Raw genomic sequence first — 26,955 nt, 5'->3', positions numbered from 1 at the left:
AATTCAAACACTGGAAAGGGCCCAACTTCACCAAAAGCAAATAAAGCTCAACTGAGCAAATCAAGGTTCAAAGTTATGATGACTGGTTTTTTCAATATTCATGGAATTGTGTATCTTCACTAGGCTCCTGAAGGTTAAACTATTAGTCAACTTTACTACCTTGAGGCTCACGCTCAACTCTGCAAGGAAATCAGAAAGAAAAGACCTGAACTGTGGAAGAATACATCTTGTGTCCTGCAGCAAGACGAAGCACTGACCAATACCACATTATCTGTTAAGAGGTTTCTAATGAAATACATCTCAGTGTTAGATCACCCACACTGAATGCCCAACCTAGCACCATGTGTCTTATCTATTCTCCAAGGTCAAGTCTGCATAAAAAGGAACAAGATTTACCGCTGTTGCAGTGCGGCAAGAAAAAGCGGCACAAAGCATCTACTATGTACAACACAGGGAAAGACAGCGACAGAGAGAGAGAATCAAACTTTATTACTACCTTACATGATCACTTACACTAAATGATTTTTTGTGGGAACTGTAGGTCTGGAGATTGTCATATGGTCACAAATGTAAACACTTGTGAGGCATGTTGCAATGTTCCTTCCATGGCTTTTTACTGAAGTATTGCTGTCCATGTGCACAATCATCATATAAGCTTTTGATACACTTCCCCAAATATTTTTCTAGTTGCCTCACATGCTTAGCTTACATGAATATGAAAAACAGCCACAAGCGCATTGCTACCAAATTTCTTGCACTTCGGTAGCTTGTATGTACAAGCAGTGTTGCGGAGTCAAACATATTGTATTCATGATTTCAGATGCTTCTGTTACTATTATAATCATCAGTTTCACCAGTAAACTACAGTGATATATGTAAGTGAAATTTTTAGAAGCAATTAGGAGCACAGAACACAATACACAGCTTCTACAAATAATTCATTTGTTTTAAAAGTTCTGCTTCAGTCTGCACAGTATAGAAAAGGAAACCAAACTTGAAAATCAGCTTTGAATGTGTACATCCGTTTCATTGAACTCATTTAAAGATTAGCCTGCCTATTCACAGTTTCATTTGAGTATCTCCTCACTGTGATCTATGGAATGGAAAATAGTCCTAACTACTACTACTGCTTCTTCTACCACCACCACCACCAACACACAAATGTAACACTTTTTATTCATTGTAATACAAGAGTATGACAATCAATTTACACACTCCCTTAACTATTTCAATTTTTTTATAATCCCCCATCTGTGGTTGCTATTTTAAAGGAAGTCCCAATGGTGCTGTGCACAATCTGAAGCTCCTTAATTAGCCACTTACAAACAGTCCATTTATCTGGTGATTGCTGTCAGAACAATCAATTTTATTTCTTCCCCTGTTGTGTTCTTTCTGACAACCTTCTTTTGTTGTTCTACATTCTTTTAAAAGACATTTTGTCTCTGTATGAGTATGAGTTGGAATGTACGGCCCAAGATGCAACTGGTACTGATATTAAGTGGCCTTATGCATTTAGAAATTTTACTATGTGCAGCTCAAATTCTTCTTCTGCAATGGCAGTTTGTAGCCAAACCTGTTTTAACAATTACTTATAATATTGGGCAATTAAATTTATCAGATAGTGGGAAGAAATTATGCTGCACTCCCCAACAAGCGACCATGAAATGTCAATGCAGTTACTAAAAAAGGCACTTATTATTTTTAAATATAATTTGTTTAATAGAAATTCTTTGGTTGCTAATATTTCAAGATATTTCTTCATTACACTTCTGGTAATAGTTAAGTGATTTTAATTAACATACTTTAAAATAACATTAAGTACATTTTACATGTATTCTGTGAATAATGAGGACATAATGCTTTAAAATCATTACACAATTTAATAACAGGATGTACAAAAATGCCACCTTTCTGCTATTATAATGGTATTTCCATAAAGTAGCAGTGAAAACTGACTTCACTGTCATGGAATTTTAGACTCTCTTAAGCATATTTATGCAACAACTCCAAAATGTCTAAACAACAAGTGGCCCACAAAAATATAAAGGTATGCTTTACTTTGTAACTCGGGCTATAAAAATATGTCACATTTTATTACACAAATGAGAATTCATCTCACAGTACACTTACTTCTTAAAGAAATTAGTATGTAGATACACTGCACTACAAGGCAACTTGCAATTCACAAGTGTGGATATTGTAACATACATAAAAAAATCATCTATGAAAATTAATAACACTTTCTTTAACGTCAATATTGCTCTTCTGTTACATATGTAAAAGATCCACATAACTAGAATGCTTTCCCAGAAACAACAATGATTCTCAACCAAAATATGCTCCACAATTTGAACATCGTCTGTTCTTCAAAGCCAAACAGCAAAGTATGCCTAGTGGAAAGAAGAAAATGGCACAGAATATTCCAAGGCATGTGTAGTCATCTTCAAGTACACCAATCTGAAAGATAAAACAGAAAAGTATTTAGACAGACTCCTCGAATTATAATGTAACATTATGGCATGAACAAAGATCTCCATCATACATTATAAAACACTGGTTGAATTTTTTGCCCCCTACAATAAGAGCTCAAGCACACATTCCTCATTTCTAGTTACCATGATGATTAGTCAAAACTCTGATGAAAGATATGATTCAGTTGTTCTAATCCAGAATGATAATATAGTGAGATGAAGGGTGTGTTACTCTGCAGCTAGCTCCTGTGGGTGGTCCGAGATTTAGGGTGTTTGTGGAAATGGTACAGGAAAACTGTCTGGCCTAGATTTTGAGGTAACGTCTGTGTGTGAAGGCCCTAGTAATATCTTTGGTATAATGGGCAAGGGATTTCTCATCACTGCATATGCATTGTCCATGGTTACCCAGATTGTTTGGAAGACTTTAGTGAGGAAGTAATGACAGTCATAAAATGAAGGAATTGTTGTTGATCAGTGAGGTTGATTTGGATTAAGGTTTTGACGGAGTCCCTGGAGAGGTGTAATGCTGGCCTAAGAATAACCACATGAAGCTGGTGCGAGAGAAGGTGTTGAGGTTGTGGAGGAATGAGCATAGATTGTCTTCGCACTGTGTCCAGATAATGAAAATAAGTCACTGAACTTGAACCAGATGAGGGGTTTGGGATCTTGGGTGGCTAGGTATATTTCCTCTAGGTGGCCCATACGCAGGCTGGTATAAGAGGATGCTATGTGGGAGCACATAGCCACGGTAGAAATTTGTTTGTATATCTTATCCTCAAAGGAGAAATATATGGCGACATAGTTAATTAGGTGTGTAAGGTATGTGGAGGTGGGTTTGGAGTCTGAAGAACTTTGGGGAGGTAGTGTTCAGTAACTGTAAGGGCATGGGCGTGGGGGATATTGGTGTATAAGGAGGGGGCATTAAAAGTGGCGAGTGGGGATTCAGGTGGTAATGGGTGGGGATGGTTGGGAGTTGGAAGGAAGAGGTTTGTATGTTTGATATAGTAAGCTAGGCTGTGGGTAACTGGTCAGAGATGTTTCCTTTAGTGAAAACACAACAATTAGATATAATGGGTCATCAGGATTGTTAGGTTTATGGAATTTGGGAACCATGCGAAAGGTAAGTGTGCAAAGGGAATTGGGTGAAGAGGGTGATTAGCTCTGGGGAGAGATTTTGGGAAGAGCTTAATCAAAATCTCTCTCTCTCCCCCCCCCCCCCCTCCGTACACCCCAATTACTCCTTGCACTATCACCTTCTAAGTGCTTCCTAAAATCCATAAACCTATCAGTTCCAGACAACGCACTGAAGCTGGTTATTTTGTTTCCACTTAATCTTGGGTCCTACTGACCAACATCTAAAACTGCCACCACCTAAACTCCCAAATCAAAGACATAAATCACTTCCCTCACTGTCTCTTGATCATCCCCCACACCACATTACCACCAGCAAGCCTACTTGCCATTATCAACACCATTTCCTTGTATACCAACATACCCATGCCCATGGCCTTACTGGTATCTCTCCTGAACATCCTTTTGACTCCACCAGCTAATTCTTTATATTTAAATCCACACATATATAACTACATTTCTTTTGAGGTAATTTTTTTTTTTTGAGTCAACTGTCTTCTGACTGGTTTGATGTGGACATATTAATTGAAGACATATAGTCTGAAAATGAGTTCGTGATCATATTTTTGGCACTTTACTTTTCAGGTCCGTATTGATCACATTTTTTTTTTTTTTTTTTTTTTTTCATTTCATTATGACTGCTTTCAGCTACTGCCATCATCAGATCTGTTACAAAAACAAAAACTGTGTAACCGACTAAGTTAGTTTACTGGTGCTAAATCTATAGAAGCCCTGGTGCTATGAAGATAAAACGTTTACATGATTAACAGCCATGTATACCAGCCATACCTACCATAAAATATTCTGGTGTAGTATCAACATCAAACTAAACATGTAGGTACATAATAAGTGCTGGTGGTGATCAGAATGCATTTGGTATTTATGCAAGGAAACCGATGCCAGCAGAGGGCACTATAGCTAGGCTACATGATTAACCAGTAACTGTAATGGTTAAAATGTGGTATGCATAGTCATCAATGAGAATTACTTCACGTGACAAAACGCACATCTGACAATAAACAGGTACTGCCATACTCCACATGGAATTGGATCCATACTTAAAATCCACAGAAAAAGTGCAAATATTAATAATGTGAAGCTTCTAGCCTGACAAGGTAAAACATACAGTTGTATAAAAGCCAGTATAAAAAAGCACAAGATTAAAAACACCTATAAAATAAAATCTTCGAGCCTGACAGATCAATTACCATAAACGTAATTGCGAGGCAATTAATGAAGCAGTGACTATTCATTAAAAATTAAAAAATTGATAGTCTATAATACATCTGGAGTGTGGTCTCAATGGCAGCATGTCGTGACTTCTTTGTATAATGTTCTTATTTTTCCTGCAGTGTAACTTGTGAAGGAAGGCCCAGTTTCCTTGTCACCAGCGGCTGGCGCACACGACTGCACGCCAGTCGGCTGAGGCACTCAACGGTGCTCAAACCAGTACATTTTTGAGTACATCAAAATAACATTTCCTCATAGTGCAAGTATTTTCGCATCTACCACACCGCTTTGTTTATGCCTTTGTTCGTTCCGCACGGCCATGCATCCTGCTGCGCAGCACGTGAATATCAAAGCTCCTGCACCTATAACAGGACATTTCATCACTTCACCACCACCTGGACTGTACGAACATTTCCTACAGTTTCGTCGCCTCAACACTTTCACCACTCAACAGTGCAGCATGTGACTGGAGATTCAGGCTTTGTCTCTCCAGCGAGTGTGCACTGACACACGCATTTTGAAAATGATAACGAGAAGAGCAAAGCCCCTGCATTTCAGCATACTGACGTGGATTCTGCATTTCGTGCACAAATTATGTATCAGATGTTGGCCATCTGGGCGACCGTTACAACAGTACCATGTGCAACCTCTCCTTTGTTAGAACAGATCACATGTACTGATCCTGCCCTCGCAATGCCCAAGTGTTTTACTGCTTCATTGGTTTACAAAGTGGACGATGTCCAGTGTATATCACGAACATTTCCAGGCCAGTTGCCAACCCCAGTGACTGTTCGGCCCCTCAGTGCACTTAACGGGTCCCCACCTAATGTGAACCATGAGCCATGTAATGATACTGTGATATCTGCCCCTCCGAACATGCCCCAGCTTGTCATGTCGACAGCCCAGTGGGACAGCGGGAACATTTTACTGAGCTGCTCCGCGCACATCGCCTCTTCCAAATCCCCCCCCCTCCCCCTGCCACCACCACCGCACATAAACTTGGGGGGAGTTTCGGCTGCAGCCATTCACCTGCTCGCTCGCTTTTCACACAGTGCCGGCCATGCCTTCTGTGCCAGACTTCTGCTCCGACAAACTGCTTGCTCGCACCCAATGCAGTACCATCTGCGTCAAATGCACCAGTCCAGCATCCACATCATATGAGTGATGCAAGGGCCTCATATACAGAACCGCATTGCACGGGCTGAGAATGAGCATGCCACAATCACCACCCACATCAGTTCACACAACTTGGCAGCACCAACACCTGATCATTCATCCAACACACCAGACAGCTCCGCTTACAACAGCACAAAGGTTAGCAACACCACACCTATCTCGTGTGACTCCCGTATCAAACACAAAGTGTTACCCCCACCGGAGCCACGATCAACGTCTCTCACACTTGCTTTGCTAACAAACTCGTGCGCCTCATGAGAATCCAGCCATCCGGGTGCTGACCATGGCCCCCCCACCACTCGTGTGCACCCACCCATTGATAAAAATCCCAGCCCCCCCCCCCCCCCCAGCGCCTTCTTGCACGGTTTGCTCCACAGCTCCATGCGCGCCGGCAGTGACACCACTGCCGAGCTCGCCTCTCTCATGCACTACGGACAATAGACAGCCTCTACGCGCACCGCTCGTGCCCACCTCAAGCTCGACTTCCAAGCCATGTGCCCATAATAAACCAGCCACTGCTATGCCCCACCCACATGCAGTCATCAAACATTTGGTTTCCACCAAAACAAATGGAACTGCTCATCGCATCATCACATCTGAGGGCCCACATAGGCTCACTGCATTAACCCACCCAAGTTATGCTCGGTTTGCCAGCAAATACAGGAACTTCTTGAGGCGGGAATTTTACAGCCCTCCGATAGTAAATAGTCATCATCTGCACACCTAACCCCTAAACAAGACAGCTCTTTTCATATGTGTTTCAATTACAGACGCTTGAACACTAGAACTGTGATGGGCGTTTATCCCATACTGAACATTTCTGACTTCAATCACCTCCTCGCAGGTGCTACAATTTTAGCATTTTGCAAATGCGCTTATCACCAAATGCCAGCTGCATTTTAAGACATTCCGAAAACGGCAATTATCACCCCCATTGGGTTGTACAAGTACCATTTCATGACATTCCGGTTAAAAAAGGCTGTCAAGGCATGGCAATGCTTTATTGACTCTCTCTTCCTCCAGTTCAACTTCTGTTTCGTATATCTCGAAGATATCCTGATCTTCAGCAAATCCACACAATATCATGAACACCACATCATGATAGTAAAGGACACACTCTCATAAAACAGAGTCTAGATCAACACCGACAAACTGCAAATGCACCAACAATCTGTCCAATTCTTGGGGTACACAGTTTCAGCTGCCGGTATACCCCCCCCCCCCCCCCCCTCCAAATCAAAGGTGCAATCAATCTTATCCATGCTACTCCCTAGCACATACAACGAGCTCTATTGGTTCCACGATAAACTACTACCGTCGTCATTTGCCTGATGTAGCCGAGACCCATGCTGCTCTCACTAACACCCTTGTCAGCAAGCAAACTTCAAGGAAGTGCCCATTCCGTGGACGGAACCAATGCGGGTAGCCTTCCAGGCCCTGAATGACTCTCACATGAGACATCACCCTCGCTTATCCAATCTCAGATGCTGAACTCTTCGTCACCACAGATGCCAGTGACTCTGCATTAGGCACAGTCCTACAAGAACGCCACAATGACGTGGTCATGCCACTTCAGTTCTTTTCTAAGAAACTTTCACACGCCCAACAAAAACTCAGCCTTCAACCACAAACTTTTAGCAGTTTATGGGCAGTGAAACATTTCCACCCCGACGTCGATGGCTGACCTTTCTACATCCTGACCGACCATTGGCCAGTAGCAGATGCCATATGCAACCCCCTCTTGACCCTAGCCCCCATCGGTTTTGGCATTTCGATTTCATCTCTCAGTTCTCTAGTGACGTCCGCCAAATCAAAGGCACTAACAACATCGTTGCAGATTTCCTTTCCTGCCTTAGCACCACCTCAACAGTCGCCGACCTTTCTAACCTCGTGTCCCCGCAGAACCAGGACAAGGATACACAGCGACTTCTCAACAGCACCTCCACTTCGCTGTCTTTCACCAAAGCAAAATTCGCTGGCGTCCAAGAGGAAGTCTGGTGCAACTCCTCCACCAGCAGCCTCCGACCCCTCATCCCAACGCCGTTCAGTGTTTGACACACTACATTCTCTAGCACATTCCAGAATTAAGTCATCGACACACCTCGTGTCCGAACGATTCATGTGGCGAGACATGAAACACGATTATCAGACCTAGGCCCAGAACTGCATCACCTGCCAGCCCAACAAGGTCACCAGCACACTGTTCCACCTCTCTGCAAATTTGACATTCCATCTGGCTGCTTTTGCCACGAACAACTGGACCTCATTGCCCCCCCCCCCGCCCCCCCCCCACCCCAGACGATTTCTGTTATGTTCTTTCTTGCATCGATCGTTTACCTCAGCAGGTAGAAGCTGTACCTCTCACCAACATAACTGCTGAAACTATAGCTAAGGCTTTTGTTTTTCTCCTAGATTTCCCGCTTCGGCTACCCCACTATTGTCACCACCGACCAGGGTCAGCAGTTAGAATCAGCACTCTTCGCCCAACTCTGCCAGCCTAATGGTATCAACAAATGTCGCATGACTGCCTACAATCACCAAGCAAATGGACTGGTAGAATGGTGGCACCATACTTTCAAGACAGCACTGCGGTGTCACGACAGTCTTTGGATGCGGACCATCCCGTGGGTACTCCACAGCCTATGGTCATCATGCAAACCAGATATCAAGGCACCACAAGAGAGTTCATCTATGGTGAAAACCCTGTCCTCCCTGGGAAGCTGTTACAACCTACCTCCCCCGACAATTCCACCCCCCTTCTCAACTTCGTAAGCCAGGTCCGAACACATTTTGCAAACATTTCCCTGACACCCCCCCCCCTCCCTCTACCCATACTCCCCCTCCTCCCCCTCTCCTAAGCACCCTCCAACCTCCTTTCAAGCAAGTTCGTTTTTCTCCGCGACTATACCATCCAGTCTCCAGTTGCCTCCACCATATTCAGGCCCATACAAGGTCATAAACCACACCACTAACACGATGGTCATACGGGTTAAAGTTTTGGCACTCACTGTTTATCTCCACCATGTGAAACCAGCACACCTCGACCCAGCATCTTTCATGTTCGACGATGTTATGCAACCTCCCAGCACTGAGGACTCGCACTCAAGCTATGACCCCTCAGAGTGGTCACCGCAACCCTCACTCCCACATGCGTCTATGTTACCATCAACGCAATTCCTTGCGTTCTCACCCCCTCTGTCTACTTACCCCCCACCCCCCCTAGTGGTTCTGCAAACGGACATCCCGCCCGAACGTGTGGAGGATGTCACCGTCCTCATCAACGACAACCACATTTTCATCTTGCTGCAAGACAACTCGCCCCACCTGGCCCGGGACCCGGCTCGTCAGACGATCGCCCGCTCCCGCGTGGGGTCGACTGCACACTCCTCTGTGCTATTGTAACCCCCTTAAGGAGGGTTACAGTTCAAATGCTGCCAGCCAGTCACACAAGGGACACAGTCCCTCCCCACATTGCTCCATCCATACGCGCGGGCTGACACCTTGTCCGCCCACACCACCTACAGGAGTTCCACCTCGACTTCCCAGCGTGGTCCCTGCCGCAGCAACCTCTGGAGATGGACATCCCCATCACATCACTGCCATTGCCGTCACCACCGGACACACACCCCTTTCACTACACTCAAGCCGTGCTCCATACAGCGGGGGCGGGAGGGCGGCAGCTGTGTGGTGTCGACAAGTACGAATGAGATATCTCTGCCATCAAAACTTCTTTGACTCTGTATCCTAACGGGCAAAGCCATCTTGCCAAGGCAGTTCAACGTATGACTTCTTGTATTGTGGACGTCTGTATGAAATTTACTGTGTTATACAGAAGTGAGTGTGTTTCCTTGGGCTACAACACAACAGAATTCCTACAAACTTTTATTTCCATCGAACAGTTGGGGTGAAAGACTGCATCCCATTTTACACCCTTTTTAATCTGAGCATTTCGTTCTTGGTCTTCCAATCTTATTGTTCCCTCTTGGTTCTTGCACATATTGTATATCACCTATCTTTCCATACAGCTTACTCCTATTTTTCTCAAAATTTCGAACATCTTGCACTATTTCACACTGTGAAGTGCTTTTTCCACGTTTGTAAATCCTATGAATGTTCCTTGATTTTTCTTCAGTCTTGCTTCTATTATGAAGAGCAATGTCAGGAGTCCTCTGGTGCCTTTACCTTTCCCACAGCCAAACTTGCAATCATCTAACAGATCCTCAATTTTTTTTCCATTCCTCTGTATGTTATTCTTGTCAGCAACTTGGATGGATGGGCTGTTAAGCGGTCTGTGTGATAGTTCTTGAACTTATCATCTCTCACTACCTTCCGAATTGTGAGGATGATGTCTTACCAAAAGAGCGAGGGAATGTTGCCAGTCTCTCAGATTCTACACAGCTACTTGAAATGGTCATTTGGTTCCATTTCCCCAATGATATTAGAAATTCTGATGGAATATTATCCAGTCCTTAACCCTTATTTAATGCCAAGTCTTCCAAAGCTCTTTTAAATTCAGAATAATACTAGATCCCCTATCACTTCCATAACAACTCCTATTTCTTCTTCTATCACATCATCAGACAATTCTTCCCCTTCACAAAGTATTCTTCCCACTTATCCCTTTCTCCTCTGCATTCAACAGTGGAATTCCCATTGCATTCTTAAAGTAGTTGTTCTTGCATTTAATTTCACCAAAGGTCGTTTTTATTTTTCTCTGTGCCAAGTCAGTTCTTCTGGCAATCATTTCGTTTTCGATTTCTTCACTTTTTTCTGCAGCCATTTTGCCTTGGCTTTCCTGCACTTTCTGATAATTTGTGGTACGGACTATTGGATCAAACTGCTGAGGTCACTGGTCCCTAGGCTTACACACAAATTAAACTAACTTAATGCTAAGGACAACACCCATACCCATGCCCGAGGGAGGACTCGAACCTCCGACGGGGGTAGCTGCATGAACCATGACAAGATGCCTCAGACCACACGGGCACCTCGCGTGGCCCTGCACTTTCTATTGACTTCATTTGTAAGTGGTTTATATTGCTGTATTCCTGTGTTTCCCTGAATATTCTTGTATTTCCTTCTCTCATCAATCAACTGAAGTATTTCTTTTGTTGTCCAAGGTTTCTTTGTAGTTACCTTCCTAGTACCTACGTTTGTGTTTCCAACATCTCTGATTGTCCTTTTTACAGATATCCAATCTTGTACGACTAAACTGCCTGCTCTGGTATTCCTTATCGTAGTATCCCCATCTTTAGCTAACTGCGAAAGCATCACATCCTTAATCTGTACTTCAGTATCCCACTTCCTTCCACACTTATTTTTCTCCAAACAACTCTCTGAAACTTCAGTCTACTCTTCATTACTAAATTTTGGTCTGAGTCTATATCTGCTCCTGAGTACACCTTACAATTCAATAGCTGATTTCAGTTTCTTTGTCTGACTATGATGTAATCCAGCTGTATCGTTTCTCTGCCTCTGAGTCTTTTACAAGTATCTCACTTCCTCTTGTCATTCTTAAGTAGAGTATTAACAATTACCATCTGAAATTTATTGCAGTACTCAATTAGGCTCTCTCCTCTCTCATTACTACAACCAAGCCCACATTCTCATATAATCCTTTCTTCCTTTCCTTCCCCTACAACTGTGTTCCAATACCCATGACTATTAGATTTTCATACTAAATTACGTACTAAATCACCCGTTCAGTATCCGTATACTTTCCCTATTTCTTCATCTTCTGCTTGTGGCATCAGCATGCATACCTGTACTATTATTGTCAGCATTGGTTTGCTGTTGATTCTTATGAGAATGATCCTATTTCTGAACTATTCACAATACCTCACACTCTGCCCTACTTCCTTATTCATAATGAATCCTACTCCCGTTATATCATTTTGTGCTGCTGTTGATATTACCCTACATTCTTCTGACCAAGAAACCTTTGTCTTCTTTCCATTTCACTTCACTCACCCTCACTATATCACGATTGAGACTTGTAGTTCCCTTCTCAGATTTCTAGCTTCCCTACCACATTCCAACTTCTGACCTTCCACGTCCTGAATCTTAGAATGTTACCTTCTTGTTGGTTATTCCATCTATTTCTCAGTCAGCTCACCTGCTTGGCAGTCCTCTCATGGAGATCATAATGGAATATTAATCTGGAATATTTTACCAATATTACCAATTTTACGATGCTTTTCCAGTTATAGGCCATGTCTTGTAGCTACACCTTATATGTCTTTAATGCAGTGGTTTCCTTTTCCTTCTGCATCCTCATGCTATTGATTATTGCTAATTCATCCACCTTTTACAGGCAATTACCTACCTCAAATGCGAGAGAGCCCTGAACCTCTGTCCACTCCTTTACCTTCTTTGATAAGGCAGTTGGCAGAACGACGATGATTTCTTATGCTGGAAGTCTTCAGCTAACATTCCTAATGACTTTAAATAATGACTAGGTTCTTCATGACTGGACCCAGAGCCAAAAAACCCTCTCTTGATTCCTACACAACCTCAATGCATTCTCTCCCACATGCTTTGACTGGTCCTCTTCAGCCCAGCCTGCCACCTTCCTGTACATTGACCTCCAGCTATCCAATGGCACCATGCAAACCTCTGTCCGTATCAAACTCACTAATGATCAACATTACCTACATTTTGATAGCTGGCACCCCTTAAACAGCAAAAATCATTCCCATATAGCCTGGCCACCCCTGGATAACCCCCTTATTAGTGATGCGCAATTCATTACCCACCATCCTGAGTATCTTAACACACACTAAGAGACAGTCTGCAGGAGATATCCTGTGCCACATCCACATGTGCCTCTAAATCGTCTGACCATCCCTAGAAATCAACTGGAAAAAACTCTTATACTCAATATCAACACAGACTGGAAGAACTGGACCATATTCTTTGCCAGGGCTTTGAACTGTGCTTATCTTTGTGTCCAGGAATAAAGAACATCCTACCAATAGTCATTCCCATCCCTTTCCAATGTGGTATTCCACTGACAACCTAATCTATATAACATCTTATTCCATCCTTATGCCACACCTACTACCAATCCCTTGCCACAAGGGACATACTCCTGTTGAAGACCCAGGTTTGAGACCTGTTCAATACACCCACCAACCAACTCAGCACATCTTACTCCAGTCTTATGTCAAGTTTATCCTATCCGATGCCCAACCACATGTGAAAACACGTTGTTCACCAAATCTGCTGCGATTTCTGCACACCATTTTGTGTGGATATGACCAACAACCAAATATCCACTCAAATGATGGCAACTGCCGAACTGTGGCCAGAAGCAAGGATGACAACTGACAGAATATGTGCTGGGCACAACATGCTCAATTTCAATGGCTGCTTCACAACTCATACTATCTGGATCCTTCCCAACACCACAATCTTCTCCTAAATATGTAGATGGAAGATGTTCTTCCAACACATCATGTAATCCAATAGTCCTCCTGGCCTCAGCCTTCACTAGCCCCATCTCCACACTCACCTCCATCCCCTTCCACATGATTTTAAACTTCACTTGTCTTGCACTCACACTCTCTTCTTGACAGTCTATCTTGTCCTCTGTTGTACCTTCTTCTCTCAATCAAGTACTCCTTGCCACTGTGCACAAGTCCTCCTCCCTGGGGCCAGAATGAGCTCATCAGTGCTACATACCTATCCCAAGCAGCTGCAATGTCTCCTGCCCATCTGCCACCCACCTTTCCCAGACATTCCCGCCTATTATTCACCTACTCTCCCACCTCATCTACCACTCCACTCAATATAACCCCTCACTCCAGATGAGCAGCAGTTCCAGCACAATGCAGTCAGCCAGGTCAATGTGGACTATTCTCTCATTTATATATTCATCACAGACAGACTGCAAAACTGCTTGTGTGCTTTCATCGTTTATCTGTCTTTGTTTGCTTCAACTTGAATCATTCACACTATTATCTTGGCAAAACTTGGCTTGAGGTGTCTTACATCTCTTGGAAATACAAATCTCAATTAATCTACCTACATTAATACTTTAACTCGAGCGGTTACGGTTACTGTATGTCTATGTGATACTGCAAAGTGAAACAAACTAGCAATCTGATGACTCCTCACATCATTGAGAGCTGAAGGCTACGTTAAAATTAGTTACAAACCTCAGGGTACAAATGGAGGAATGTTAATTGGGAACCAGATGTAAGAACAGCTTACACCAAATGTTGAGCGACCGTAAAAAAGTATTTTTTCCAAGGAAGCTCACTGCCGCTATAAATAAATAAACTTCCTTAAAAGGGTGATCCTCATAAAGGAAACCTCACTGGCACCCACAAGTAGCACTTGGGTACTCTATGTGAAGTGTGGTCAGTCAATCAGTAGCAACAACATTTATTTTTTACCTTGTAGAAACAGTGGGAAAATATTAACATGTCTTACCTCTCCACAGCAAAAAGACCTTGTACATATATTGTACATTCACTAATTTCCACATGAGGATACTGAGGACAATTGCACATTAAAGCAACCTCAGTACCCAATAGACCAAAAATAAACACTAATGAATAAAAAACAATTGTTAAAAAACCAGAGATCATGAAGAACAAAAAGAAATAACAAACTGGGTGTAATAAAAATCTCAAATGAGATGGTAATGAATCGTTAATTTTATAACAGACGAACTGAGAGTTTTTTACTTTGCAGAACAACAATGAGCTACACAAAGGCTTAGTTTCGTGTATGAAAGATAAGGTAATGAGCTAAGCAGTCAAGATGACACGATTACTGAGACTGGAAAGCCCACGTAAAGATCTGATGCGAGGTAATATGGTAAGCAGTCAAGACAAAATGAATGCTATGACTGGAAAGCACACACAAAGATCTGATGCAAACGGTCACCCACCAAATAAAGCAGAGGAGACCTCCGCTCAGTGTCTCAACTACATTATGAGTTGTTCCTTCATCCCTTCCATTACCTGTTAACCACAAAAGGGGAAAATTTATCAAGGAAAATTCCAGAACATTGTGACAGTGGAAATTTGAGAACGGAAAGAAATAAAAAAGAAGAAATAAAGAAAGGCGACGTTTCACACACACACAAGAGAGATTTTCATAGATGGAGTGGGGGAGGGGCGAAGGAAGAAGGGACAGAATGCTTTTCTGGTCAGTTATGTATGTCTAACTTCTATTTATATCTTTCACTTATTTTCTAGAGTAAGTATACATACTGACCCCTCCCCAAATGCACACTTCTGCTGCCACAGAATGGTCCAAATACAAGTCATGTCAGGAAAAAAAAAATCCCATCACTTATGAACTTTGAAGATTGTATTCAGAAAACGCAAACAGAAAACAATCTAATATGGTCAAGAGCAGAATGCTTAGCAATTAATGACCTACAAAGAGGGACCAATTCTAAACAAAAATATTTCACAAAGGAAGAGAGGGTTCACAAAGAAACAGAGGGGGCAGCAAGTACTCATTTTCAGGGGATGCAATATTCATTACAGCAAACAGAAATATAGAAATACATATTAGATATTAATATTCGTAGCCTGTAGAATCAGATGTTCCTTTTTCAAGGAGGGTGCAGGAATTAGTTATGGAGACTGGACAAAAGGGGGGGGGGGAGGGGGGGCAGTGGGATATCACTTAGATTTCAGGCTACGATGACACATTTAGTATGATGTTATGACGAAATATTGCAGATAGATACCGTACAATTAGTCAAAGGAAGAATTTTGTAGCAGAACTGTCTGAAATTATGAATCTCTTACAAACAAGAAGGTTGATTATTAATCAGTCACATAAAATTACTTCACTTCTAAGTTATACTGCAGTAAGTGCCGAAACTGTCACACAGCTTAATGGTGGCACTTTGGTGTGAGATAATTGGATCTTTATTTTGATCACAATCACAGAAGGAAATTCTCTTTACTTTCTTCTCTGGCAGATAAAACGTTAACTCATCTTCCTGTCCAAGCTAGTACCCAAGCTTTCTCCTGAGGTATATATCACACAAAATCTAAATGAAGATAGGGACTTAAACCCCATCCCAAATGCAAGTCCATTACTTTAATCCTTTGGAACCTGCATTTGCAGCAAAATTCTCATAAAGTTAGTTACTTCTGAAATTAATCTCTTTAGCATTTTTTTTATTTTTTGAGTCATCAGTCTTCTGACTGGTATGATGCAGCCTGCCACAAATTCTTCTCCTGTGTCAACCTCTTCATCTCAGAGTAGCACTTGCAACTTTGCCCTCTACAGCTCCCTCTAGTACCACAGAAGTCATTCTCTGATGTATTAACAGATGTCCTATCATCCTGTCACTTCTCCTTGTCAGTGTTTTCCACATACTCCTTTCCTCTCTGATACTGGCAGAACCACCTCATTCCTTACCTCATCAGTCCACCTAATTTTCAACATTCGTCTCTAACACCACATCTCAAACCCTTTGGTTCTCCTCTGTTCCGGTTTTCCTACACTCCGTGTTTCACTACCATACAATGCTGTGCTCCAAACGTACATTCTCAGAAATTTCTTCCTCAAATTAAGGCCTATGTGTGATACTAGTTGACTTCCCTTGGCCAGGAATGCCCTTTTTGCTGGTGCCAGTCTGATTTTGATGTCCTCCTTGCTCTGTCCATCATTGGTTATTTTGCTACCTAGGTAGTAGAATTTCTTAACTTCATCTACTTCACAACCATCAATCCTGATGTTAAGTTTCTTGCTGTTCTCATTTCTGCTACTTCTCATTACTTTTGTCTTCCTTCGATTTACTCTCAATCCATATTCTGTACTCATTAGATTGTTCAGTCCATTCAGCAGATCATGTACTTCTTCCCTTTCACTCATTGATATCCTTTCACCCTGAGCTTTAATTCCACTCCTGAACCTTTCTTTTATTTCTGTCATTGCTTCTTTGATGTACAGACTGAATAGCAGGAGTGAAAGACTACACCTGTCTTCACACTTTTTAATCTGAGCACTTCGTAGCTGGTCATCCACTCTTATTATTCACTCTGGGCTCTTGTACATATTGTATATTACCCATCTCTCCCTATAGCTTACCCCTACTTTTCTCAGAATTTTGAACCTCTTACACCATTTCACATAGTCAAATGCTTTTTCCAGGTTGACAAATCCTATGAATGTGTCTTTATGTTTCTGATGGAATGTTATCTATCCCTTCTGCCTTCTTTGATCTTAAGTTCTCCAAAGCTATACTCGACCCACTATCTCTTCTAAAACGACTCCTGTTTCTTCTTCTATCACATCAGACAAATCTTCTCCCTTACAGAAGCCTTTAATGTACTCTTTCACCTATCCGCATTTAACAGTGGGATTCCCATTGCCCTCTTAATGTTACCACCCTTGTTTTTAATTTCATTGAAGGTAATTTGACATTCCTATATGCTGAGTCCATCCTTCCAACAATCACAGCATCTCTGCTATATGGTGAGAAGCAACTTTCCTTTTCGTTATATTTTTACATTCCATCCTGGACTTTCCATTGTTTGATTTACACCTGATGGCTTTTCTTCAATCATTTCTTTTCCTATTTTTTCACATTTTTCAAGCATTTTTTGAATTACAAGCAACATGTACTGTGGATACGTGTTATGTGTCTTTAATGCAGTGGTGTCCCATGCTGGTTGAGTGTGAAAGACAAAAGAAGCAGACGAGTGAGCAGATAGCTGCCACAAGGTACCTAATTTTTCTGAAACCAGGATGTGGAGACTGTCATGTAAGAGCCATCTATTTTTCTTGGTGTTCTAATTTTATTTTGGGTTTCTAATATGGTTGGAGTAAACGAAGATATACAAATGCGTAGTTTTTTCAAGAATGTCAGTATTTATTCTTTTATTTACCATTCTGCTAGTTGTTTTTGTTTCATGTACAGGGATAGCCACTGTGGTGGTGTTGGAATGGGGAGGATAACTGACTGAAAATTATTACCTGAAAACCACGGTTTATCCCCGGCTTTGAAGGATTCCTGCCTCTGTTTTAAGGATCATGGACTTCACACCAAAGAGGACATATGTCAATGTTTATGCGAATTATATGAAGATGAGGAGGAAGGGTACATTGAGAATGAAGTGACACTGATTACGAACATGAGGATATAGAGCAATATGATACTTGCACAGATTCTAACCAATAGTTACAAAAAGGAAGAAGAGAATGGATCAGTAGAAAAAATGCCACTTGAAGGAGAAGATGTTGCTCAATTGCATTTTTATTTTGAAAGAAGCAAGGAAACCTTATGGATAAGTGATTCGAAATACCTAACCAGAATTTCACAAAAAAATTTGCAGCAGGATTTTGGAACATATATTGTGTTCAAACATTATGAATTACCTCAAAGAAAATGGTCTATTGACACACAGTCAACATGGGTTTAGAAAACATTATTCCTGTGAAACACAACTAGCTCTTTATTCACATGAAGTGTCGAGTGCTATTGACAAAGGATTTCAGATCTATTCCATATTTCTGGATTTCCGGAAGGCTTTTGACACTTTACCACACAAGTGGCTCGTAGTGAAATTGCATGTTTATGGAATATCGTCTCAATTATGTGACTGGATTTGTGACTTCCTGTCAGAGAGGTCACAGTTCATAGTAACTGATAGAAAGTCATCGAGTAAAACAGAAGTGATTTCTGGCGTTCCCAAGGTAGTGTTACAGGCCCTTTGCTGTTCCTTATCTATATAAACAATTTGGGAGACAATCTGAGCAGCCATATTCAGTTGTTTGCAGATGACGCTGTCATTTATCGACTAATAAAGTCATCACAAGACCGTGAGGTCATCCACATGAGTGCTAAAAGGAACTCATTAAACTTTGGTTACACAATAAATCAGTCTAATCTAAAAGCCGTAAATTCAACTAAATACCTAGGTATTACAATTATGAACAACTTACATTGGAAAGAACAAATAGAAAATGTTATGGGGAAGGCTAACCAAAGACTGTGTTTTATTGGCAGGACACTTAGAAAATTTAAGAGACCTACTAAGGAGACTGCCTACACTACACTTGCCCATCCTCTTTTAGAATACTGCTGCACGGTGTGGGATCCTTACCAGATAGGACTGACGGAGTATATCGAAAAAGTTCAAAGAAAGACAGCACGTTTTGTATTATCACAAAATATGGGAGAGAGTGTCACAAAAATGATACAGGATTTGGGCTGGACGTCATTAAAAGAAAGGCGCTTTTCATTGCGACGGAATCATCTCACGAAATTCCAATCACCAACTTTCTCCTCTGAATGCAAAAATATTTTGTTGACGCCAACCTACACAGGGAGGAACGATTACCACAATAAAATAAGGGAAATCAGAGGTCGTATGGAAAGATATAGGTGTTCATTCTTTCCGCGCGCTATACGAGATTGGAATAATAGAGAAGTGTGAAGGTGGTTCGATGAAACCTCTGCCAGGCAGTTAAATGTGATTTGCAGAGTATTCATGTAGATGTAGATGTTGTTGTTGTTGTCTTCAGTCCTGAGACTGGTTTGATGCAGCTCTTCATGCTACTCTGTCCTGTGCAAGCTTCTTCATGTCCCAGTACCTACTGCAACCTACATCCTTCTGGATCTGCTTGGTGTATTCATCTCTTGGTCTCCCTCTACGATTTTTACCCTCCACGCTGCCCTCCAATACTAAATTGGTGATCCTTTCATGACTCAGAACACATCCTACCAACCGATCCCTTCTTCTAGTCAAGTTGTGCCACAAACTTCTCAAATCCCCAATCCTATTCAATACCTCCTCAGTAGTTATGTGATCTACCCATCTAATCTTCAGCATCCTTCAGTAGCACCACATTTCGATAGCTTCTATTCTCTTCTTGTCTAAACTATTTATCGTCCATGTTTCACTTCTATACATGACTACACTCCATACAAATACTTTCAGAAACGACTTCCTGACACTTAAATCTGTACTCAATGTTAACAAATTTCTCTTCTTCAGAAACGCTTTCCTTGCCATTGCCAGTCTAAATTTTATATCCTCTCTACTTCGACCATCATCAGTTATTTTGCTCCCCAAACAGAAAAACTCCTTTACTACTTTAAGTGTCTTATTTCCTAATCTAATTCCCTCAGTATCACCCGATTTAATTCGACTACATTCCATTATCCTCATTTTGCTTTTGTTGATGTTCATCTTATATCCTCCTTTCAAGACACTGTCCATTCCATTCAACTGCTCTTCCAAGTCCTTTGTTGTCTCTGACAGAATTACGATGTCATCGGCAAACCTCAAAGTTTTTATTTCTTCTCCATGCATTTTAATTCCTACTCGGAATTTTTCTTTTGTTTCCTTTACTGCTTGCTCAATATGCAGATTGAATAACATCGGGGAGAGGCTACAACGCTGTCTCACTCCCTTCCCAACCACTACTTCCCTTTCATGTCCCTCGACTCTTATAACTGCCGTCTGGTTTCTGTACAAATTGTAAATAGCCTTTCGCTCCCTGTATTTTACCCCTGCCACCTTCAGAATTTGAAAGAGAGTATTCCTGTCAACATTGTCAAAAGCTTTCTCTAAGTCTACAAATGCTAGAAACGTAGGTTTGCCTTTCCTTAATCTAGCTTCTAAGATAAGTTGTAGGGTCAGTATTGCCTCACGTGTTCCAATATTTTTACGGAATCCTAACTGATCTTCTCCGAGGTTGGCTTCTACTAGTTTTTTCATTCATCTGTAAAGAATTCGCGTTAGTATTTTGCAGCAGTGACTTATTAAACTGATAGTTTGGTAATTTTCACATCTGTCAACACCTGCTTTCTTTGGGATTGGAATTATTACATTCTTCTTGAAGTCTGAGGGTATTTCACCTGTCTCATACATCTTGCTCACCAGATGGTAGAGATTTGTCAGGCCTGGCGCTCCCAAGGCTGTCAGTAGTTCCAATGGAATGTTGTCTATTCCCAGGGCCTTGTTTCGACTCAGGTCTTTCAGTGCTCTGTCAAACTCTTCACGCAGAATCATATCTCCCATTTCATCTTCATCTACATCTTCTTCCATTTCCATAATATTGTCCTCAAGTGCATCGCCCTTGTATAGGCCCTCTATATACTACTTCCACCTTTCTGCTTTCCCTTCCTTGCTTAGAACCGTGTTTCCATCTGAGCTCTTGATATTCATACAAATGGTTCTCTTTTCTCCAAAGGTCTCTTTAATTTTCCTATAGACAGTATCTATCTTACCCCCAGTGAGATCAGCCTCTACATCCTTACATTTGTCCTCTAGCCATGTCTGCCTGGCCATTTTGCACTTCCTGTCGATCTAATTTTTGCCCGTTTGTATTCCTTTTTCCCTGCTTCATTTACTGTATTTTTCTGTTTTCTCCTTTCATCAATTAAATTCAGTATTTCTTCTGTTACCCAAGGATTTCTACTAGCCCTCGTCTTTTTACCTACTTGATCCTCTGCTGCCTTCACTACTTGATCCCTCAAAGCTACCCATTCTTCTTCTACTGTATTTCTTTCCCCCATTCCTGTCAATTGTTCCCTTATGCTCTCCCTGAAACTCTGTACAACCTCTGGTTTAGTCAGTTTATCCAGGTCCCATCTCCTTAAATTCCCACCTTTTTGCAGTTTCTTCAGCTTTAATCTACAGTTCATAACTAATAGATTGCGGCCAGAGTCCACATCTGCCCCTGGAAATGTCTTACAATTTATAACCTGGTTCCTAAATCTCTGTCTTACCATTATATAATCTATCTGAAACTTGTCAGTGTCTCCAGGCTTCTTCCATGTATACAACCTTCTTTCATGATTCTTGAACCAAGTGTTAGCTATGATTAAGTTGTGCTCTGTGCAAAATTCTACCAGGCGGCTTCCTCTTTCATTTCTTCCCCCCAATCCATATTCACCTACTATGTTTCCTTCTCTCCCTTTTCCTACTACCGAATTCCAGTCACCCATGACTATTAAATTTTCATCTCCCTTCACTATCTGAATAATTTATTTTATTTCATCACACATTTCTTCAATTTCTTTGTCATCGGCAGAGCTAGTTGGCATATAAACTTGTACTACTGTAGTAGGCGTGGGCTTCGTGTCTATCTTGGCCACAATAATGCGTTCACTATGCTGTTTGTAGTAGCTTACCCGCACTCCTATTTTTTTATTCATTATTAAACCAACTCCTGCATTACCCCTATTTGATTTTGTATTTATAACCCTGTATTCACCTGACCAAAAGTCTTGTTCCTCCTGCCACCGAACTTCACTTATTCCCACTATATCTAACTTTAACCTATCCATTTCCCTTTTTAAATTTTCTAGCCTACCTGTCTGATTAAGGGATCTGACATTCCACGCTCCGATCCGTAGAACGCCAGTTTTCTTTCTCCTGATAACGACGTCCTCTTGAGTAGTCCCCGCCCGGAGATCCGAATGGGGGACTATTTTACCTCCGGAATATTTTACCCAAGAGGACGACATCATCATTGAACCATACAGTAAATCTTCATGCACTCGGGAAAAATTACGGCTGCAGTTTGCCCTTGCTTTCAACCATTCGCAGTACCAGCACAGCAAGGCCGTTTTGGTTAGTGTTACAAGGCCAGATCAGTCAATCATCCAGACTGTTGCCCCTGCAACTACTGAAAAGGCTGCTGCCCCTCTTCAGGAACCACACGTTTGTCTGGCCTCTCAACAGATACACATCCGTTGTGGTTGCACCTACGGTACAGCTGTCTGTATCGCTGAGGTACACAAGCCTCCCCACCAACGTCGAGGTCCATGGTTCATGAAGGGGTGAGAGGGGGGGGGGGGGGGACATAGATAAGAGTAACAAATATCATTAAGATTTTACCTGAACCAAATGGAATTGCCACATATGCCAAAACCCCTATGGCTGCCATTCTATAAATTATATATCTCTAAAAGGTCAAAGAACTTGTGAAATACACAAATATTTCCACAGTAAATTTTTTTTTCAAAACAAATGCCTGCAGTGGGAGGAACAGACCGTCGATGGATGCGACAGTGACTTCACGATGACGAACTGTGAAGAAATCATGACACCTATTGGGACTCCATTTATGATTGCCTGTAGAGCGTCACACCATGCTAAAGTGGAGGAACTGTGGAAAATCGATGGGATGGGACTGATAATGTTTAGAGCAAATCAGCTTCAGTAGATATTTGCTACTATTAGGATGCCTTCATTTTGATGATGTAACAACCAGAGCTGCAAGGCAACAAATTGAGAAATTAGCTCCTGTTCATGGCTTCCACTCTCAGTTCGTTGAAAACTGCCAAAAGTGTTCCAGTTTGGGTGAACTTACGATAAATGAGATGCTAGTTGCCTTTTGTGGCAGGTGTGGTTTTCTCTAATTTATGCCTCGAAAGCCTGCAGAATACTGCATCAAAATTTATTCAATTGTGGACATTAAGACATTTTATACTCACACCACTGAAATATATTGTGGAAAACAGTCTGAGGGCCAGTATTTTGTTCATCTGAATAAGCTCCTTGACACTGTCACATGATAATATTTGTTTGAAAGCAGAATCAAATTCATAGGAACACCTATAATAAATGTAAAAGAGATTTCTCCAGAATTTATAAATGATCCTTCCCATAAGCAGGGTCATAATTATTTGGTTTAAAGTATGGTGAGTTAAGTAACTAAAAGCGGAAAAAAACTGTAATTCTCTTATCAACTTGACATGATACCGCTGAAATTGACCTTGACTTGGTGACATCCCTAACAGTACTTCATTAAGATACACAAAAGGTGGTGCAGACTTGATAGACCATATGTGTTCCACACTAAGAAAACAAGTGGCATATGGCAGTTTTTTTTCGGGCAACTTGATACAGCTGGAATTAAGTCATACAAAATTTATAGAGCCAATGTTGCTAGATAAAATAACTACAGAAGAAGACTTTACCTCAGTGAACTTGCTCAAATGTTGGAGGAGCCAGACTTCAGAAATTGATCAATGAACTGGAGGCTTTTGAAGGATACACTCTTTTCCCTTTCTAAGTACAAAAAACCCTCAATCATCCCACCCAATATCATCTCAGCTGTTCTCAGGGGAATTTCTTACTTATGTGGGTCCCATAAAAATAACAGAACAACCCTTGCCAGTGAGGAATTCTCATGCAAAGTTTGTAAAACACGTAGCACAGTGATTTGCGGAAGGGGGCTAGGTGATGATGGTACTGAAGACTGGGAAGAGAATGAACACTGGGATATATTCTACATCATGATGTCTTTCAGTTTTCAAACAACTAGAAATCCAGGATGGATAATATTGTCTTTCACTTTTGTGTTCTTTTAAAACAAAACAACAAACTAAGATAGCTGTTCTGTAATTTCCAAAAAAATTCACATTCGAGCTCAATGAGAAACTTTTCTCTGGTTACCAAATTATTAATTTTAAGAGTCTCAATTCTTGTTTTCATGTATTTTAATGATATTCTTTTCAAATTTTATTTTGATTGATGGAGATATATGCATTACCTCATTTATTTCTTTACGAGGTACTTTCTTAATCTGCTGCTAAACCCAATGTTGAATGTGTTTTTTTCTTGATAGCTCAAATTCATTACTGTTCTGTCTGAAACTATGGTGTCAGAAATATGAAAGTATCTTTAAGAATATTTACATAATTTGGAAAGAGATGCAGGATCTTCAGAGTTTATGGTAATGGCCAAAAAATTAAATTGGAAGTCCAGAAGATTTTCAACCCCATTCATCCTGAATATAAATCCAATGGCTAAACCATTTTCCTACCCTGTTTAGTCAAACATTTCGATTTTTTAACAGTAGTTAGTAGATTATTACTTTTATAATTACAAAGTACTAACATCATTCCACTGCAAAACTAGAGATGGACCATCAACACATTCCTCTGGTTTGGTCTACTGAAATTAAAATTTACTAAAAAATGATTTGAAGTACAATAACATTTATTCTACTTTTATTCCATTCTTCAAATTAATTCCAATTGCACTCAGTCCAATTCATCACCTACACAAACGTTATTGTTTCACATATTTTAATGAGTGTCACCTCACATTTTGTCACAAACACTCCACAAAATGAGGTGGTGCAGCAGTTCACAATGAACTGGGGTTGAGGTCCCTTTTCGGAAGAGCACAGATTAATTTCTTCCCCACCTCTAGCTTGTGTTTGGTCTCGACATATCACTACAAGATACAAAATCCTTAATCAGCTTTCCTTCCTTCGGAAAACCTTCACCCTGGAAAAAGTTTATTTCACCCAACAATTTTCACTTGAGAAAACCAAGTGGTATTACACTGGGAAAGATCAGAGCAACAAGAAGATTCTTCATGATCTCTGACACAATAGAACTCATATGAAACAGAGGTTGCATCCCTCTCAATAAGGCAGATTAATGTGATAGTGGAGAGCTGCTCTAACACTGTCTGCAATAGTTTTCAGACTCTCCTCCAAATTTTTGTTGCCTAAAACATTGCTTATATCAACCAAGGAACATGCTGTCTTCTTCACTAATCAGAGGATTTCAGATGCTCAATTAGAACTATAAAACTGAACATTTGTGGGATTTTCAACATATCCTCGTGATAAACTAACAGTTTGCCTAGCCGCATATTCATTCTGGTTGTTTTGTTTTGTTTCCGGGACTGTTCTGCTTCATCGTTATACTGAATGAAAAGGTATTACTAGACAGAAATATGCTTGCTATCTTCCTTTATCAGTAGTTCTGAAATTGCAAAAACCAATTTGAGGCCCAAGGTTAAGAACACACTGGCAGAGCTCTTTAGTTGCATGTGGGTTAATACTATTACATTAAATGATGTGCATATCACACAGGAACAATAAGGGAACATGTGAGATGGAGCATAAGGCATTGAAAAACAGTTATCTTCCTCAGTCTATCGTAATTTTTGATGCCATTCATCTCTCTCTCTCTCTCTCTCTCTCTCTCTCTCTCTCTCACACACACACACACACACTCACTCACTCACTCACTCACTCAGAGAGTGAGTGAGAGAAGAGAGAGAGAGAGAGAGAGAGAGAGAGAGAGAGAGAGAGAGAGAGAGAGAGTGTTAACGTAATGGAATTTTATTCCACTACATTATGGGGGAAGGGTAATCTGTCAGTGAGGATGTATCCCCCTGAGACAAACAGGACCTCTATTTATCTGCCTTTGCCTGTCGAACTTGCCGGAATTGCTGTACATGTTGAAGTGCTGTTTCCTGCATCAAATCCACATGCAGATTGCCGACAAGGAACGGCATATTCGCCAGCTTGGATGTGGTTTTTTTGGCAGTCTCCCACATCCCACTCTAGGGGAACATCCACTTTCACATCAGTAACACTGCAACAGACAGTTTGGGTACACACATTCAGTCCTGGGGGAAGTGGGGGAGGGGGGGGGGGGGGGGGGGAATGGACAGGAAGGGCACCCAGCCGCCCCTGAAACCTACCATGCTGACCCTACCACTGATGCTAGGCAAAGGCACAAGGAAACATGAAAAGAAGAAGATCTGTCTTTACCTATCTATACCTGCCCCTTCCCTATCTTTCAGATTATAACATACACTTTTATTCTGAAACAGTGTTACCAGATTCAGATTACATTTTCTTTGCTCCAAGAAAATGGCTACTTTCTTAAATAAATGATAGAGATTCATTTCATTGATACAAATAATGAATTTGGAAGGCAGTCTTTACATTAAGAACTCTACTATTTATTCAAGTTCACAATATGGCACAGTAGTACCTCCAAAAATACATAATGTGTTGTCCTTGCACAGTGCCCAGAAAATGAAAACTAATATCTCACTCCATCACACAAAAGAAAATGGCAGCACCAATGCAACTGATCAATGATAGCATCTTATCAAAAAAATGTCATGAAACAACGCAATTCTCGTGAAATTAAATGGAACGACTTGTGTCCATGATAGAGGTGGTGTATATATCA

At 41.2% G+C, this 26,955-nt stretch overlaps 1 protein-coding gene across 2 annotated transcripts in view; it reads right to left on the bottom strand.

Annotated features, from left to right (window-relative positions):
* Positions 1–1,857: 1,857 nt before the first annotated feature.
* The window catches only part of LOC126251542 (brain protein I3), a 28,909-nt gene continuing 3,811 nt past the window's right edge, over positions 1,858–26,955 (bottom strand). For both annotated transcript variants that reach the window (XM_049952052.1, XM_049952051.1), the window contains one exon: positions 1,858–2,457. In XM_049952052.1, the coding sequence (XP_049808009.1) occupies positions 2,326–2,457 (132 nt within the window). In that variant the 3' untranslated portion in view covers positions 1,858–2,325. The remainder of the gene's footprint in view (positions 2,458–26,955) is intronic.

Source organism: Schistocerca nitens, chromosome 4 (genome assembly GCF_023898315.1).
Source record: "Schistocerca nitens isolate TAMUIC-IGC-003100 chromosome 4, iqSchNite1.1, whole genome shotgun sequence".
Taxonomy (NCBI): Eukaryota; Metazoa; Arthropoda; class Insecta; order Orthoptera; family Acrididae; genus Schistocerca; species Schistocerca nitens.
This window is presented reverse-complemented; position numbering and strand designations above follow the sequence as displayed.